General features: G+C 43.9%; 1 protein-coding gene across 5 annotated transcripts in view; it reads left to right on the top strand.

Annotated features, from left to right (window-relative positions):
- Positions 1–19708, top strand: part of fndc1 (fibronectin type III domain containing 1) — a 69281-nt gene that overhangs the window by 17294 nt on the left and 32279 nt on the right. For 2 of the 5 annotated variants that reach the window (XM_013138452.3, XM_029114708.2), the window contains exons 2-13: positions 3321–3515; positions 3933–4019; positions 5252–5317; positions 11747–12007; positions 12145–12243; positions 12657–12774; positions 12858–13045; positions 13671–13778; positions 13978–14172; positions 14313–16528; positions 16801–16912; positions 17103–17453. In XM_013138452.3, the coding sequence (XP_012993906.2) occupies positions 3321–3515; positions 3933–4019; positions 5252–5317; positions 11747–12007; positions 12145–12243; positions 12657–12774; positions 12858–13045; positions 13671–13778; positions 13978–14172; positions 14313–16528; positions 16801–16912; positions 17103–17453 (3996 nt within the window). The remainder of the gene's footprint in view (positions 1–3320; positions 3516–3932; positions 4020–5251; positions 5318–11746; positions 12008–12144; positions 12244–12656; positions 12775–12857; positions 13046–13670; positions 13779–13977; positions 14173–14312; positions 16529–16800; positions 16913–17102; positions 17454–19708) is intronic. The other 3 variants (XM_013138453.3, XM_020056506.2, XM_020056507.2) reach the window with 3 other exon arrangements.

Raw genomic sequence — 19708 nt, 5'->3', positions numbered from 1 at the left:
TGTTTTGGGGCTGTCGCTGGGCAACACAGACTTTCAACTCCCTCCAAAGATTGTCTATGAGATCTGGTGACTGGCTAGGCCACTCCAGGACCTATAAATGCTTCTTACTTCTCACTCAAGATCTCACGATACATGGCCCCATTCATTCTTTACACGGATCAGTTGTCCTGGTCCCTTTGCAGAAAAACAGCCCCAAAGCATGATGTTTCCACCCCCATGCTTCACAGTAGGTATGGTGTTCTTTGGATGTACTCAGCATTCTTTCTCCTCTGACCATATGACATTCTCCCAATCCTCTTCTGGACCATCCAAATGCTCTCTAGCAAACCTCAGACGGGCCTGGACATGTACTGGCTTAAGCAGGGGGACACATCTGGCACTGCAGGATTTGAGTCCCTGGCGGCGTAGTGCGTTACTGATGGTAGCCTTTGTTACTTTGGTCCCAGCTCTCAGCAGGTCATTCACTAGGTCCCCCCGTGTGGTTCTGGGATTTTTGCTCACTGTTCTTGTGATAATTTTGACCCCACGGGTTGAGATCTTGCGTGGAGCCCCGGATCGAGGGAGATTATCAGTGGTCTTTGTATGTCTTCCATTTTCTTTATTATTGCTCCCACAGTTGATTTCATCACACCAAGCTGCTTACCTATTGCAGATTCAGTCTTCCCAGCCTGGTGCAGGTCTACAATTTTGTTTCTGGTGTCCTTTGACAGCTCTTTGGTCTTGGCCATAGAGGAGTTTGGAGTGTGACTGTTTGAGTTTGTGGACAGGTGTCTTTTGTACTGATAACAAGATCAAACAGGTGCCATTAACACAGGTAACGAGTGGAGGACAGAGGAGCCTCTTAAAGAAGAAGTTACAGGTCTGTGAGAGCCAGAAATCTTGCTTGTTTGTAGGTGACCAAATACTTATTTTACTGAGGAATTTACCAATAAATTCATTAAAAATCCTACAATGTTATTTTCTGGATTATTTTTTCCTCATAGTTGAAGTGTACCTATGATGAAAATTACAGGCCTCTCTCATCTTTTTAAGTGGGAGAACTTGCACAATTGGTGGCTGACTAAATACTTTTTTGCCCCACTGTTTATACACAACTGTTATTGTTAAAGAAACACGCCCGTTGCGACCGCTACAGTAGGCTCATTTAAAAGACTGCTGTCGACAGCATAATAAATAAACATTGATTCTAGAGATCAGAATATCGATACAATATTGTGAAAAAGAGTCATGATTTTGCGTTAAATCGTTGTGTTGCCACCATTGGTGTCGTTAGCCCTTTTATGAATAGCCCCGGATCTCAAATAGACCAAAACAATTATAATAGCACCTGATCTATTCATCTGTAATTCCGATCACGCATTATGACAATGTAGACGTTGCTAGCGTGGCCCTGAATGTATTGTGATCCTAGTGACGCCTCTGGCACAGCACTAGTGTGCAGGTAATTCATCATGGTTCACATAAGTTTTCTCACAAGTGGACTCTTAGCTTTAGAGTCCACAAAGTTGTTTGGGGTCCACAAAGGCATAGCAAAACTATGTGTTGTGGGGACGTAGGTTGGTAGGAATTGAAATCGGACCTGCAGGTGCCACTTAAGACTTTCGTTTGCACATGTTGCTTGCTGCACACATACAAACACACATTTTCCCAAAAACCCAGAACTCAGTTCACATTGCATTTTGTCATTGTACACTGAAACATTATTACATTGTCTTTAATAATCCAGCCGCCCTCACACACATACTCATGCACAGACATACAGAAACAGGATTATTTTGGGAGAAAATGGACAGCCAAAATTAGTATGAAGCTATAAATCACAATACCACATACCACAAGTACACTGAGAGCTCTTGAACTTCAGCCAGGCTATCTAGATTTTGATGTTAGTCTCACTGTTTACTCGCTCCCTCCATAAATGGTTTATTCTTGGACAGCGGTCTTTCTTGTGTTGCTTTTTAAAGGGTCTTTATTCAATCAGGACTCCTGCCTTGCCCTTAGATCACACATTTACAAGCAGGCCAAGACACAAATCAATGTCTTAGTAGGCAAGCAATCTCTTCCTATACGTAATGCCACCTCTTATTGAAAACAGAAGGTCCAATGTTTGATGCGCCTCACTGTCTTCACTGTGCATCTCAGGTGGTTGATGAGATTCAGGGTTAGACACACTCTTAAGTCTGAATTCAGGAAGAATAATGAAGAGGAAGAGTGTTATGTTTCTGTTTTGAGACGTTGTCTAGAGTACGCCCACACACACCCACTAACCCACGCATACATGCAGTCTCTGGTTGCTGTGCGTGTGAATGATTAGGTTCTGTGTTCCCGGGCTCAGCCCCAAAAATAGTTGTGTCATATAGTAACACACAAAGTGATGAGAGATGGCCTTTCAGCACACAATAAAACTAGAGAAAGGCCGGGACAATATAATAGTCTCATAAAGAGCTGACAGCAGTATATGGCTCCAGCAACATGTTTGGGGACATGAAACAACCAGGATTATTCTAATTGGACAAACACCTGTAAGCTACTGAAGCAGGCGGTGAACGATGAAGCCCCCTGTACTCCGCAAACTTGGGACGTCCTTAGGATGCCTGAGGAAAGATGACACAACTTCTTGATGTTCCAGGGACGTCCTAATGACTTTAGGCTGTTAGAGAGGTTCTGCTCAGAATCAACAGATTTCTTTAGACAGTCCAGCACTCCATACAGAACTTTGTTCATCATCATATTTACCAGATAGATATTTACTGTAACCATGGCTCCGGCCTATCCATTCAAGTAGATGTAATAAATGGCTGTTGGAGTAACAGAAGATATGAATTAGTTGAAGTTGTGTTTTCCATGTGAAGAATAGCCATCTCACTGGCATTGTTAGGGATGATGATGAATTTAGTTCTGATTTTCTTTTCTATGTGAGCCTCACAACTGGAGCGCTGTCAATCGTGAATCATTGTTAAGATTTACCAGCTGCATCCTCGCACACTTTGGTTCACATGGGTTAGACTGGGAGGTTTGCAGGGATGTAAAGACTTTATTGGATTTACTGTCTGTAATGTTATAATAGAAACATTTTAGGTTGTTATCGCAGTAGCACATGCATTTTCCACACAATCAATAGGAATGATTCACAAAGAGATGTAAAATGTTTTTTTATTTTACCTGTCTGTTTTGTTTGGAATAAATGCAGTCAACAAAGAAAAGAACCCCTGATTATATCACCCTTTCTTATCTGGTTTCTATTTTATTGATTTACTCCTTTTGAATATTTGAATTTACTATTGTATAATTCTTTAATTTCTGTTTGTTTCTGTGTTTAGCTGACAAGCCTCTGCAGCCACAGAATGTTCAGCTGGCGTCGGTGGACAAGGGCCTGAGGGTGAGCTGGGACCCTCCCAATGAGCTGGATGGCCGGCCAGTAGACAGCTACACAATTGGCTACGGAAAGTCCATGAAAACATTGCGCTTCCTCAAGGTGGACAAGGACAGACGCTCCGAGGTACTGGAGGATGTAGGTAAGAAATGGAGCATGTGAGGACGAAAGAGTGGGAGAGGTAAAGACCCAAATAGAGAAAAGAAGGGAGACTGGAAGAGTAAGAAGGAATGGTGTGAGGGTGACAGGACAACAGGTGGCAGAGACGGAAGAGATAGAGAAAAGAGATAAGGAGAGAGCAACAGAGAAAGAGACAAAGCACATTTGAAAAAAAGATATGAGGAAGAAAGAGAAGGAGAGGTTTGGCCTAAATCAGTGGTTCTCAACCCCGGGCATTGTACCCAAAATGTTTTCCAGTTTTCCTTCTAGCCCCCTAATCAGGAACTGGTTTAGACCAGGTTTAGACCCGGAACGCCATTAGAATAGAAGGTAGAAATAGCTCGGAATCTCCAGACAGTAATTTGAGAACCACTGGCCTAAACTACGGAGTGTGTTTCAGAGCCTGGAGTTCTGCACTTTGTCAAGATGAGTGCGGAGAACAAGGAAGGGATGAGCAAACCTGTGTACAGAGCAGAGACGCCAGGAGGTGAGGTGTGTGCATGCGTGCGTGTGCATGTAGAATGTGTTCCACTGGAAGGTGGAAGATTCAATTCAACATTAAATTTGTGCACTATGGGCTAGCAAAGATTTTATACAGTCACAACAAAGCCCAATTAAAATCTGAGCTCTTTATCAGACTGAAGTTATTTTTGATTTTTACAGGGCTATTATTTTTAAGGTTTTACGGATTCCTCTGGTTATTCTTAATCTCAAAACTCAAAGCCTGATGTTTTATATAGAAAGGCAGCAGTGGTGGTTGCAGTATGAAATCCATCCAGCCTGCTTTTGCCATTATTCCATTTCCCTCTGAGCTTGGCATCACAGAGCTATACTTCATCAGCAGCCCAAGCGTGCGGCCAACCCTTGTTTTCCACTTCCAAACCCAGACTCAGTCCAATAACCCAAACCCCTGTGTTGTGGTCACTGACTCTCCTCTTTCTGTGTGTGTGTGTGTGTGTGTGTCTGAGAGAGAAGTGTGTTTGTATGGGTGTGTCAGTGCCGGTTGGTGCGGAGTAGTGTGTTTGCGCGAGCGCATCTGACTACATGTACCCCTCTTGTAAATGTTGCGGTTGCTCACCGCATGCTCTCTGTCTCTCTGTGTCACTCTCACTATCTGTATGTGTCTGTCTGTCTGTCTGTCTTTCTATCTGTGTCTGTCTATATGTGGCTGTCTGTCTGTCTGTCGGTCTGTGTCCATATGTCTGTGTCCATCTGTCTGTCTCTGTCTGTGTGTCTGTCTGTCTGTGGCTGTCTGTCTGTCTGTGTCTTGAGATGATCTCAGCAGTTTATCCAACACTGTAAATCACAGCAGACATTGTGTGTGTCTGTGCCGATGTGCTTCTTTAAGATCAATCCCTTCCCACAGAATGCAAGCAACATCAGTCGTCATAAATAACACCATGTGGTTCCTTCAACGTAAGTGTGTCTGGCCAGACCTAGCACTCTGTTATAGGACGATGCACATAATGTCTGAAAAGGAAGACAGGGGAGGGCAAAAGAGCAAGAGCAAGATAAGTGGGAGGCTAAGAGAGGTGTCGAGAAACCAATGGGGTTGGCAGGATTATTGACTTGATTGAAATGTCTGTAGCAACAACATCACAGTTTACATTCTTAATCGAATGCTCCCTTGTATTAGTGTGACCAGTCGAGAAGTCTACAGTATATATGTCTTCTAAGTCTATTGTGTAGTTTATTTATGGATGTTCACTTGTTTCACAGGTGGTGAATGGGTCAAACTGGATGGCTTCGCAGTGGTGGGTGGGGCACCAGCCAACACCTCTCTAGGTAACATAGAGTACACTGGCTTCTAGTTCTATCTGGTATCTATCTATCTGGAACCAACTCTGCCGCATCTGGTGTGGAGTTATTGCAACAAGTCACAGCCCTTTTTCCAAACTGAAAATCATGAAAAACTGGGAAGGGACAAAAATGGTGTGAGAATAAAATAATAATAATAATAAGTCCCATTACAAAGGGAAAGCAACATTGCAGCGGTCATCACAGAGTTAATTTTTTCTGCCATGCCCATTAAAGTTATTATTCCTCACGGTATGACTAGTCCCTTGGGGTGAGTCTGTCTAACCCAACCTCTGGCCCGATCCATAGCACCTCGAGTCCCCAGGCATCCAGTTAAGACTCGTAATATATAGAAGGAGGAGGATTGTTCAGTCGATTCTTCAGAGGTTGGCCGACTGCAGCCCAAGCTAAACAATTGTTCACAGGACCACTTTCCAAAGAGAAGGACTGGGAGAGAGAAAAAGATGGGGGTTGGGGAAAAAAAGCAGAAAGAAAGGAAAGGAAAGTCAGCTGATGGAAAAAAAAGGAGGGACATCTGCGCAGACAATACACAGAGGCAGAGATTTGACAAAAAAGTATCAGTAATGTTGGGTACAGTTTGGGTCAAAGACAGACAGACTCATGGGGGGAAAAGGTTGGGGGGTAGTTGTGGTGGCACCAGGAAATGAATAGAGCATGGACATCAGTGACAAGGAAGAGGGGAAGAAGGCAGAATCATACAGAGAAGAGGTACCTCAGCAGGCTCTATACCTGCATTGGTCAGTCAATGTTCTGCAGAGGCAAGCGAAACAGTGCTCCACTGAGTTATGCTGTCTGCCATAGTCTGGGAAGGGGAAAAGAGAAAAGTACAGACATAGTCTCTCAAGCCAGGTGGCTTCTATCCAATTTCACACACAGGGTTTGTTATTGGAAATTAAAAATCCAGAGGAAGTTGACGCCCCTTCCTTTCCGCTAGTGCATGATTTTGCATGAGCAAAAAAATCTGCACACATTTTCGTGCCCGCCTATCCAAACTTGATTTGTTGTGAGAGCTGTTTGCCTCAATTCTTTCAAAATGTCTGAATGTGTAAGTAAAGCTACCATTGTCGTTGCCCAAGGTCTGGCAACCTGAGGCTAAGGCAGGCAGTCCTAGGACAAGAAACAGAGAATCAGAGAGAGATCCTTGCATCAAACTGTCTCGCACAAACTGGTTCTGTCCTGCAGGAAATTTTGTTGAAAACTAGATCCCATCACCTATCATTTTCTTCTCTTTATTTTTCAACTCTCAGCCATTGGAATTGGACATGGATATGCAACTAAGTAACCTGGATCAATTTACATATTTTCTGAAAATCAGTAGGCTGAAACATACTTTTGAGATAATAGTAGAATGCACAACTTACAATTTACAAATGTTGGTTGTGCATTCAAATTGTCACCCCTCCTCTCCCCAGTCCACAGACTAACCCTGTTTAACCTTATAATATTATAATTTCTGACTTATCAGGGCTGTATTTCGAGTAAATTCACATCTGACAGTTATTATGAGAGAGTGCGAGGAGTGGGGAGGAGAAGGTAGCAAATGTTTTTCATAATCATGTCAGCACTATCCTTCGGCACGCCAGCGAAGCCAGGGAGAGGAGGACCTCAACTGTCTATCTGTGACAACAGTCCAGGCTGGAGTCAAACATCATGGGTTTAAACCAGGATCTAAGAAAAGAGGAAGTGGATACAGATGATATAGGAAGACTGTGTAGTCCTGGGTCTTAGTCACGGTGTCCACCGTGACATTTTGTATGCGATGTAATTTGTCATGTACCAACAGGGGTCAGCTAGCAATGAAATGCTTACATACCAAGATATATATTTAAGTAAATAACAGAACGTTTTAAACATTAATATGAAAATGAAAGGTAGAAACAGGAAAAATACCCAGAAAACACAGTGAGCATCAAGGGTTTCACCAACTCAAGGACAAAACTTTTTTGAGATATATTTTTTGAGATATTCCATTGAGCTTGATTTTGAAGTCCTAGACTAGGTTATGGTATTATAGTGTTGACTCTGTAGTCATTAAACATCATTCTGACTATAGGTACTCCTATTGGTATTCCTTTCATCCAGGTGGGAGAGCGCAGTATGGAGTGCAATAGAGATTGCGTTGTCTGTGAATGTTTTGTAATTGGAGTGGGTCCAATGATGGCATTGTTCTGAACCATTAGCTGTCACGCTCTGATGTGTTTCACCAGTTGTCATGTATCCACCCCCTCCAGGTGTTCCCGGTTCCCCATTTGCCCTCTGTGTATTTAACCTCTGTTCTCTGTTCTGGTAGTTTCCAGATCGTCTTGTCCAGTACAGTTGTTTCCAGCAGTCCTTTTTCCAGTGTTCTCCCTGTTGCCCTTTTCGTCTATCTGTCTTCCTTTGTGTCTGCATCTGGGTCCACTGTTCTACACTGTGTCATGACCAGCCTTTCAAAGCATTCTACGCTAATGGACGGTATTAATGTATACATGTTGCCTTGGCCTACATGGTCTATGGAAGCTATTTGGTATTATGGACTGGGGCAGATTGAAAAGGTCATTAAAGACACTTGCCAGTTAGTCTTACCCACACATTAAGTGCATGCTCTGATGTAGGGGTCGACCTATATGGTTTCTTAAGGGCTGATTCCGATTATTAGTGATCAAGGAGGCCAATTACCTAATTATTTCGGTCATTGGGTCATGCTTAGAGTATGACTAGCCTTGGCATAATAAGTAGCATGCAATATAACGTAATGGCAGGTTTTTTGCTAGTCAGCTGACTAAATTAACGGTAAACAAATAAACTGAAGTTACACTAACTATTGCATTCATATAATGTTAGCTCATTAATTCAAGACTCAATGTTAGCTACTGGTGTAACACTCACGTTCATGTAGTTTGCTAGGTAGCCAGTATAGTAAAGTGCAAATGATTGGCAACAGAATTTCCTCACAACCTAGGTGAAGTTTACATTACTCTTGCTCAACCTAGTTACCATCATGTAAAAACATTTTTAAAAATACCGGCGAGTATTCTGTTATATACACTGCCAGTTTTGCAGGTTTTCCTACTTAAAAAAGCATGTAGAGGTCTGTAATTTTTTATCATAGGTACACTTCAACTGTGAGAGTCTGTAAAAAAATAAATCCAGAAAATCACATTGCATTTTATTCCACCTACCAACCAGTAAGAATTCTATCTCTCACAGACCTGTTAGTTTTTTATTTAAGAAGCCCACCTGTTTTCCACTCATTACCTTTATTAACTGCATCTGTTTAAACTTGTTACCTGTATAAAACCAGTCAATCTACGTTCCTACTCTCACCTATGGTCATGAGCTTTGGGTCATTACCGAAAGGACAAGATCCCGGATACAGGCGGCCGAAATGAGCTTTCTCCGCAGGGTGGCCGGGCGATCCCTTAGAGATAGGGTGAGAAGCTCGGTCACCCGGGAGGAGCTCAGAGTAGAGCCGCTGCTCCTCCACATCGAGAGGGGTCAGCTGAGGTGGCTTGGGCATCTTTTTCGGATGCCTCCGGAACGCCTTCCTGGGAAGGTGTTCCGGTCCCGTCCCACCGGGAGGAGACCCCGGGGAAGACCTAGGACTCGCTGGAGGGACTATGTCTCCCGGCTGGCCTGGGAACGCCTCGGTGTCCCCCCGGAAGAGCTAGAGGAAGTGTCTGGGGAGAGGGAAGTCTGGGCATCCCTGCTTAGACTGCTGCCCCCGCGACCCGGCCCCGGATAAGCGGAAGAAGGTGACATGACCTGTATAAAAGACACATGTCCACACACTCAATGAAACAGACTCCAACCTCTCCACAATGGCCAAGACCAGAGAGCTGTGTAAGGACATCAGGGATAAAATTGTAGACCTGCACAAGGCTGGGATGGTCTACATGACAATAGGCAAGCAGCTTGGTGTGAAGGCAACAACAACTGCTGGTGCAATTATTAGGAAATGGAAGAAGTTGAAGTTGACAGTCAATCTCCCTTGGTCTGGGACTCCATTTAAGATCTCACCTCGTGGGGCATCAATGATCATGAGGTAGGTGAGGGATCAGCCCAGAACTACACGGCAGGGCCTGGTCAATAACCTGAAGAGAGCTGTGACCACCGTCTCAAAGAAAACCATTAGTAACACACTACGCCGTCATGGATTAAAATCCTGCAGCGCACGCAAGGTCCCCCTGCTCAAGACAGTGCATGTCCCCAAGAACACCATCTCAATCGTGAAGCATGGAGGTGGAAACATCATTCTTTGGGGATGCTTTTCTGCAAAGGGGACGGGACGACTGCACCATATTGAGGGGAGGATGGAAGGGGCCATGTATCACAATATCTTTGCCAACAACATCCTTCCCTCAGTAAGAGCATTGAAGATGGGTCGTGGCTGGGTCTTCCAGCATGACAACGACCCGAAACACACAGCCAGGGCAATTAAGGAGTGGCTCCGTAAGAAGCATCTCAAGGTCCTGGAGCCAGTCTCCAGACCTGAACCCAATAGAAAATCTTTGGAGGGAGTTGAAAGTCCATATTGCCCAGCGACAGCCCCGAAACCTGAAAGATCTGGAGAAGGTCTGTACGGAGTGGGCCAAAATCCCTGCTGCAGTGTGTGCAAACCTGGTCAAGAACTACAAGAAACATATGATCTCTGTAATTGCAAACAATGGTTTCTGTACCAAATATTAAGTTCTGCTTTTCTGATGTATCAAATACTTATGTCATGCAAATTAATTACTTGAAAACCATACAAAGTGATTTTCAGTTTTTTGTTTTAAATTCCGTCACTCACAGTTGAAGAGTACATATGATACAAATTACAGACTTCTACATGCTTTGTTAGTGGGAAAACCTGTAAAATCTGCAGTGTATCAAATACTTGTTCTCCACACTGTATCTAGTTGCATTTGCACTGACATTGTTACACAAAATGCATAAATAAACTCAAACTTTAGCGTTAGCTATCTCAACAAAGAGCATTAGGCAGAGACTTTAGCCTATCAGATGTGGATAATCTATCATGTTTGTGTTATTAAACCAGGTTCAGAGAAAGCGCATTCCAAAATCTGTTTTTGCTGGGCTGCGTAAGCGGAGCCGGCCAAGAAGCGTGAATGTCTCTTACTGAGTGACCGACTGACTACCTCTTGTTATATAGCGTAGTGGTTAAAGACACAGACTTTCATGCAGGAGACCGGTGTTCGAGCCTCGAGGCCGTTTAACCAAATTATGCATAAGGAATTATTCAGGATAAATTAAAAAAAATATATTCTGACTCATTCTTGTGAATTTTCGAAGTATGCATCCGTGCATGCTTTCATCGGGTAATATACAGTTGATCCCAAGCCCTTGTGCGATAAAAGAATAGGGGTTTCCACGATTCTCATCTTTTCACTTGACGAAAAAGTCAGTTATCGTCACCTGCCATGAAATAAAATAGCACAAAACAAATTGTGCATTAGGATTTGTTCAAGGTAGACAAAAACTGTTTATGGTTATATTGCAACTATTTCTGGTGTATTTTCGAAGTACGCATCTGGGCATGCTTTTTGAGGTCAAATAGAATAGATCACTACCCCTTGGGCAGTAAAAGAGGAGGGGTTTCCACAATTCTCTCATCTTTTCACTTGATGAAAAAGTCAATTATTGTCACCTGGGTATTGTCATCGTAGAAAAAGATCATTATGAGGGTAATGATCGCAAATATGACATACATTGTTGATCGGCTATTTACTTGTGATGTATAACCAATCTGTTAATTCCGCGTGCGGGACATTGTGCAATACAAGCAGAAACCTTTCAGAGAGATGTGGCTGCCAGAGAAGCTCATTTAGTTTTATTGGCAGTTATATGAAACAAAAGAACAATTTCGATTATTGTAAAAAATATGATAATCTGATCCAATTATTGGCCAGGCTGATAATTTGTTGACTCCTACTGATGTCCCATCTTGGTCCAGCACCCTCGCAAATGTTAACCCATTGAAAAATGTCAGGTATGGAGAGTGAGATCACACAGTTGTATGGTTTGGTGTTTGGTGTTGGCATTTACCTCATCTCGTAGAATTTTACCCTTGAAAGCTTGTACCTGGGTGTCCCTTTGTATTGTGTTTGCACTGACACTTACCATACTGACACTTTCACTTCGTAACTGGATTTCCTGGGTCCTTGAAATCAGCTTCTCCTATATTTAGCTCAGTACGGATCATCCTGCTGGTTTGGCTATATCTGGATATTTCAAATGTTGCAACATAATAAGCATATGAGAACCTCATAGAAGCAATGGCAGACTTTCTCAAGGTCTAGTCCTGAACTGGCCCCCACAGTCACCCCAGCATGTGAACCTGATCTACAGAAAGTTACCCTAACAGGGTCAGATGAACCATGTTAAACTGGAGCTGTTTTTCTCTCTGTCTTCCAGCTCGACCCTCTCTTACACCAGACACCCGGCCTAGGCATGACCCTCTTATAAGGACAGGAGCCAGGGTTAATGGGGCTCTGCGCCCCTCAGGTCTCACCTCCCCCAGAGGGCAGCGAATCCGGAGACCTCCCCAGTCATCCTCTGGTCCTCGTCAGCCAGAGAGGGCCAGAGCAGGGACACCCCTGCTGGACCAGAGGTCCCACCAGTACCACCACACTCAGCCACAGGCAGACCAGAGGAACAGACGCAACCCCAAGCTAGGTAAGACTACCTGTATCTCACTTGTGTTGGGTTTGCTTCCTAAGTTCTTGAGTGAACAGCATGAACGGTTGTTCAGTGTGTCCATCTGTAGTGTGTAAACGCTGGCTTGTGTGTCTGGTATGTCTCTCTGTTTGTAGCGTCTGAGTCCGTCTATGTGGTATCACTGCAGGCACAGAGAGCCACAGAGCGGAGGGCATCAAGCAACCGGGCCGCACTGACTAAAAAATCTCCCCCAGGTACCACATCATTGCATCTAGCGTAGAGGAAGTCCTCTTCAGACATTGCTCGAGCCACACGGCAAACTTTTTACAAGTTTTCCACACATCGTGTAAATACAGACCACATTTCTATACTCCTTGTAATGCCACTTTCATTGTTTTTGGTCGCTTGTGCTCATAGCGGGCATAAATGATGAGCGTTTTTTATTTTCTAATCCTGACAAAACAAAAAGAAATCGAAAGGTCTGGAAGGTTTTCTACTGTATTTTGCAACTGATCCACTAAATGTGAAAGCAGAGTTAAGATGGACTTATTAACATCAAAAAGTGGGAGTCTTTCCACCTGAATACCAAATGCATTTAGTTGCGAAGGCGACTGTGCCCAGACCTGCAGCCCTGTAGACCATGTTGTGTATTGTGTCTGCCAAGCAGAACCCGAGGAATACGAGGCTAAAGATATCGGTGTGAGGGTCATGTCCCCTCAATCTGTCCTTATCAGCTGGGTGGATCCAGCCATCGAGATGGACAAGGTCCAGCCAGGAGGTGCCAGGTGAGTACTCTCACACGTGTACACGTCTTTATACAAGTGTGTATTTTTGTGTGGGAGTGAATATACTGTCTTACACTCTCCAGATACTACACAGTAAAGTACAGGGAGAAGGGTGAGTCTGCTCGATGGGAGTACAAGGACACCACCCAGAGAAGACTGCTGATCGACACTTTGTCAGCTGACGGCATGTATGAGTTCTCTGTCCGAATCTCCCAGGGAGAAAACCATGGCAAGTGGAGCGTGTCTGTTTTCCAGAGGACTCCCGAATCTGGTAGGTTGACATGTCATGACACTACATGTATAAAAATATGTAATTTCCCCCCTTTAAATTAATTATGACGCAAGTAATTGAGTTTTCTTTATTTTTTTGTATGTTCATTTATTTTCCTTTGAGCCACATAAGTCACACGGCATCATATAAATTAAAGGTTTGGGGTAAAATCATAATCAGCTTTGACGTTTCCGTTTAATTCGGATTGTTCTCTTAGATTGCTCTTTCATAATAGTCGCTGGCAGTTTGTGGTTTCCATCCCAATGCTTTGTGTCATAACTCAGCACAGTCAACATCTATCACTATCTTCCTCGCTTTTTGGTCCTAGATACTGGAATGATACGTTATCTTTGGCTCATGAGTATAGCACTCATATTGTGTCATTGCCACTTGTAACTAAGTGACTAAGAGTTCAGTGAGATGTCAGCATTTGCGGCCTGGCAGGCTGCTGCAAAGAGATCTAATCTAAATTTCCTCCTAGGATCTTTGGGGTTTATTCTCTGGAAACGTATAGTGAGCCATTTTCTTTGGCAGGACAAAAAAGGGTAGTCGCTTTCCTTTTTTATTTTCTCATTGCTTCTGTTTTGTCTTTTAAAAAAAAAAAAAATCTCTTTGTGTTGCTCAGCTCCCTCTGGTCCACCAGAGAACTTTGATGTGAAACCGCTGAGAGGGAAGGGAACCGCCGTCACAGCGACCTGGGATCCCCCTGAGGAACCCAACGGGAGGATACGAGGTCAGAACATGAACAGTCAAGTTATGAATCTGTATCCATCAATCAGCTGATCAGCTGCTGAATCAAACTCCCACCTAGGCAGATAAGGAATTCCCCACTTCTGAACTACATTGTAAATCGTTGTTTCGACTCAAATAAATGACTGCATTAATAGTATTTCATTGCTTGCGTGTACTGACCCATGCCCTCCTCCCTTCAGAGTACATAATGTCATACGCTCCTGCTATGAAACCCTTCGGGATGAAGACGGTGACATATCGTGGCAGCATTACTTCAGCCATCGTAGACGGCCTCAAGCCTGGGGACCGCTACATCTTCAAGATCCGGGCCACCAACAGGAGGGGTCAGGGCCCTCAGACCAAAGCCTTCAGCGTGGCCATGCCTGGAGGCACAGGTAAACATATTTACTGTGTGTGTGTCTGTGCGCATTTGTGGGCTCTTTTAACATGTGTTAAATTTTTGACATGAGTTACATTTCCCATGTCTTCAGTTTTTTTTTTTACCGCTTAACCAACACTTAATCTTAATTGCCAGCCAGCAGTGTGGTCTCCTCGCCAGCTCCTCACCTCAAGCCCCAAAGAGACCACAGAACCAGCCACAACCCTTCCAAGACCTCCAAACAGGATAGTAACCATGATGATGACATCAACCTCCAAACAGAAGACGTGACCGAGGTGCCGACCACAACCAGTCACACTACATCCGTGCTCCCTGTGGTCAGAAGGACACGACCCCTCTCCCAGACGCGCTCCTATCACAGCATCTTCTCTGATGTAAGAGGCTCAGTCCGGAACGGGGTGACAAATCAGCGACTAGGTGGCGGTACTTCTTCACCCAGAGGCAAAGGGAGAGAGACAGAAAGAAAGGCTCAAAAGAATGAGGACAAAACAACAGAACCCACTCCAGCAGAAAGGAATGAGGAGAAGCTCACTAACGAGGCTGTGGAGGAGAAAAAATATGTTGTTTCTCCAACACCTGAGGAGAAGGACAGAGACCATGGCAGAGGGAAAGTTTTGCCTGTAGATGTGACTTCCAACCCCAGCCTCAAAACAGACATTTCCTCATCAGAGGGCTCATTGTCCTCGTCAAAGCCCTCTTATTCTCTCCGTAAACCTCTCTCAGGCAGACGCGTCAATTCTGGCAGACGACAATTCACTCGGATCCCATCCATCTCTGGTTCAGTGTCCCAGACGAAGACACAGGATGCAGAAAAGGAGAAAAGTACCGCATCCTCTTCATCCTCCAGCCCATCCCATGGCCAGGAGTCTGCTGCCATCAGGAAGGACGACACGGTCACCAACTACCCCACGGGCAAAAACACCTACAATCAGCCCAGTGTCATGGAGACCAAACTCTTTAGTCCCACTCCAGATCAGCATGTTCAAAAACCTCAGACTGAGGCCCCATCTACGAGTAAAGGGTCCATTCTGCCGGGCCGTGGATATGGTTATGGTAGGAGGACACCAGGGATCCAACCTCGAGGGAGTCCAAACATCCAAATTCTGACTGGAATACGCAAACCTGGGTCAGGTTCAACTTCCCAGTCCACTCTACCAACTGAGGGAAAGACCCCGGAGATGTCACACACTAACAGGGACCACAACCCCAAACTCACAGAGACAGCCAAAGAAGAAGAACCCACTTCCAGTCCCCCAGTCATTTCCACAACACATTTCTCAGAGGAAGACATGACAGAGGAGGAGAACAATGAGACCCCGGCACCACCTCCCTCCAGGACTAACCCCTTTGTGAACCGTCACCAGAGCAGGTTTGATACAAGGAGCAGTAGCAGGGTCTCTTCTCCCCGGGCAGACGGGAAGGTTCCCTGGAGCAGGACTGCCTCCTCATCCTCCGTTGGTGCTGGGAGACCTATCCTGAGAGGAGGCCTGTCCAGAACGGCTGCGTCAAGGGCCGCAGAATCCTCTGGAGCTTCGAGGATTTCAGCAGTTCAGGAAACCAGTGAGGATTCAATAACACCCTCCACCCTTCACCCGTTAAAGAACGGCGTGGGGGCTGGATCGCTTAAATCCACTCTGCCCAGCAGGAGTGATGTTCTAGGAGGATTAAGGAAACCCATCACCTCTAGTGGTGGTACAGACTCCAGTGAACCAGGTCACAGCGCCAAGAAGGACAGCGGTATTGACCATGAGGAGGACTATTCCTACGAAGGAAGTAAGGAGATTGAGAGTAAGAAAGTCCCAGACCCAACTCCTGCCCCCAAAACTACTACCACCACTAAGACTACCTCAGCCCCCAGCAGTGGGGTCAGCGATAGCGTGGACAGGGATCCTGCGCCTGGTAGAAGCAGGCCTGGTTATGTACCTGGTTCTACGTTCCCCCGCCGTCCTATTATAGGTTCTAATGGAAGGCTGCGGTCCCCACTGCTCACTAACAGGCAGGCGGGTTCTAGGTTCCCTCTTAGAGCACAACCAGCACAGAACACACAGTTAAGTTCCAATAACCCAGACACAACATCTTCCTCATCCTCTAGTCTGTCTCAGCCAGACCGTGGGATCAGCACTGGTGCTAGTGTTAGCGCTGGAGGCTCGGGGATGAGGACGCGCAACCCCAGCCGGTTAGATCCCTTCAAGGGTAGAACCCCCAGTGGAGGCCTCAAGCCCAGCTACGGAGATGGTAAAAATGGCCGACCTAACCTCACAGCAACCAGTGAAAAAGACTCCAGAACATCTAATGACAACACCAAAGCTAATGGGCAAAGACACATCACTGGGCCTGATGGAGCCACATGGGTAGGTTTTTCGGTGTAGCGATACATTTACTGTGAAGCCATTTCATCTTCAGTGTTTTATTAAGAATATTAAACCACTGCCTACGTTTGTGTTTTATTTTGTCGACTTAGCACTACGTCATAGATGATCAAACGATAAAATATGTTTTTTTATACTTATCCATGTCAACCAGCTGTATTAAATGATCCATTTCATAATATGTTTTGTCCTGCAAAAATAATCTTCTTTTTACAATATGTTATGAACATGTGGTGTGAATGTGCTTTCTCCAGGTGGTGGACTTGGATAGGGGGTTCCTAATGAACGAGAATGGCAGAATTCTGCAGGACTCTCAGGGCCGACCAAGAAGGGTGGTTTTGGGAGAGGATGGACGCACTATCTTTGGTGAGATGCTATAAGCTCATTCCTTACTGAACACTGTTTTCTAAGAGTGCATTTCTATGGTCTTTGTAATGTGGGTTGCTAACCCACTGCATGCCATGTTGTTACTCTCTAATTTATTTATCCCACTTGGAGCCCAAAGCATTACTGTTTTGTTAGCACAGGTTGTTGATTGCTTGTCCTCCCACTACAGACCACCAGGGAAGCCCCTTGGTAAACCAGGATGGTCAGACTTTGTTTGGTCATGGTCGGGAGAGCCAACCGGTGGTCAACCCCAAAGACAAGTTCCTGACCCTGGGTGGCAAACCTGTCATTGGCCTGGACCGGCCTAAACCCAGAACTACAACCACACCTCCAACTACAACCATACCCCCTACTACGACCACACCTGAACCAACCACGCTTCCGACCACCACTGAAATGACCACAGAAGAGAGTACAACCATGGTTTTCCCGACCTGTCCTCCTGAAACGTTTATGATGAGGGATGATAGGGGTTTCCCAATAATGGATGCTAATGGTGTCATGGACTGTTATCCTGAAAGTAAGTTTCATAATTCTTCATGGACAATCAGGCTAGTATTTGTAATAATAGTGTTGGGGTTGTGTAGTAGTAGCAATAGCTGTAGTAGTGTACTATTTGCAGAAGTAGTAACAATGATAGTAATGTAAGTAGAGAAATATATTACTACATTTGCAATTTTTGATTTAATGATGCAGATTAAAAAAATATATATAATTGAAAAAGAATGGAAAGTTTTCTTGAAAAAGAATGTAATGATTATTTTATTATAATGGCTTTTTTCCCTTAGGCATCCGCAACTTACCACAGATGGGGTCAATTACACAAATGAGAATAGCTTGTCTCCAACCAAAGTAGTTTGAATGTTCAATTATTTAGTCTAGGCCACTGATAACTTCAATAAATGTTTTTTTTCTGTGCAGTTAGTAAATCAACAAGATGAGTCTAGCAAAAGAGTGAATAACTCTGCAAATACTCCACATCCGCTAGGGCCAGTTTCCCGAACCTAGCTTTAAACCTTACTGGCCTAAAAATCTCTTTCAGTGGAGAAACTAGCCAAAAGGGATATTTACATTCTATGCAGGCTAAAATCTGTGGATCAGAATGGAGGGTGACATCAGTTAGTCAGAGAATTATTTGCCAACTCCATAACATTATACAGTAAATAGATCATGTCTGTTGCGACAGAATACGATCTGGCTAGGGACAGTCGAGCGCTGTGTCTTCATACAGCACTGGAAACACATCATGGTTAAAATACTAGTTAGAAATATAAGCCTTTACCTACTACTGCCTGGAATTGGCCTGGCAAACATGGGTTTTGCAAGATTACAAATTCTATTTTTGCTATTAAGCCATGCACAGATGACGTGTTTTAACAGATTTTGAGTTATATTTGAACTCAGATCTGAAAAGCACTACATCAGGGCAAGCCACATTTGGGGCTAAGTCTGGTTAGGAGTGAGCTGTAGCTGGGTAAATACCCTAACCCACTCCCTGTCAGCTTCATTACATCCTTATTTTCCTGACCATCACAATCGAAAAACAAACACTCACTCACACTTAAGTGGCACAGCCTAAGTGTTCCATAGGGGTAATTCAAACAAACACTCAGAGACAGCCAGACACATGTAACATGTTTCTCAATCTAATTCTCCATTTTGAATGTAAAAGGTAATAGCCCCTCAGTTGTGTTGAGTAGTACAACAAGGCATTTGCACCACTTTTTTGCCCCCTTCATCTTTAAGCACTTTACTGTAGCTATATTTTTTTTCTATTTGTCTGTGCCTTGTGGGTGTCTTTGTTTTGCATTATCTATGACTAGGAAAAATACCTGCTAGAATAGTAAGACAAGGAAGACCTTTTTTGGCTAAGTGGTGAAGTTTAATGTTACATTTGCAGTTATAATTATGAAGAGTATTAATGGTTTTTGGCATAGGAGTGAGGTTTAATGTTACATTTGCAGTTATAATTACGGAGAGTATTAATGGTTTTTGGCATAGGAGTGAGGTTTAATGTCACATTTGCAGTTATAATTATGAAGAGTATTAATGGTTTTTGGCATAGGAGTGAGGTTTAATGTTACATTTGCATTTATAATTATGAAGAGTATTAATGGTTTTTGGCATAGGAGTGAGGTTTAATGTTACATTTGCAGTTATAATTACAGAGAGTATTAATGGTTTTTGGCATAGGAGTGAGGTTTAATGTTACATTTGCAGTTATAATTATGAAGAGTATTAATGGTTTTTGGCATAGGAGTGAGGTTTAATGTTACATTTGCATTTATAATTATGAAGGGTATTAATGGTTTTTGGCACAGGAGTGAGGTTTAAGGTTACAATTGGGGTTAGAATTAGGTTTTGGGTTTAGGTGAGGAAGAAATAGTAAAAAAGTTTTTAGGGCGGTTCACTATAAATACATATAATAGTGGTTTGTGGTCATGATTTAGACTGTCCCACTTCTCCTAAAACGTAATCCTCTGGAATTTGTATAGTTGCCATGGTGTCTGATGCTTTAATTGTTAAGGAAGGGACTGGTTGGTAATAGCTACGTATCGTTGGCCACTGGGCCGGGCCTGCCTGACTGCCTGCCTACGTTGTTTGTTTCTATGTTTATTAAATCGGGTCAACCGTTTGTTTACTTTCCTCTCTGTTGCATGTTTCCCTGCCTGAAGTCTTTACTTTGTCCATGCGGTCAGCTGTGTATTTGATTGAGTTGGGTTTAGGGTATGTGCTCTTTCCATCATTGGCTGTTTTTTGTTTTTTTTTTACCCA

The sequence above is a fragment of the Esox lucius genome, chromosome 18 (assembly GCF_011004845.1).
Source record: "Esox lucius isolate fEsoLuc1 chromosome 18, fEsoLuc1.pri, whole genome shotgun sequence".
In the NCBI taxonomy this organism is placed as follows: domain Eukaryota; kingdom Metazoa; phylum Chordata; class Actinopteri; order Esociformes; family Esocidae; genus Esox; species Esox lucius.
This window is presented reverse-complemented; position numbering and strand designations above follow the sequence as displayed.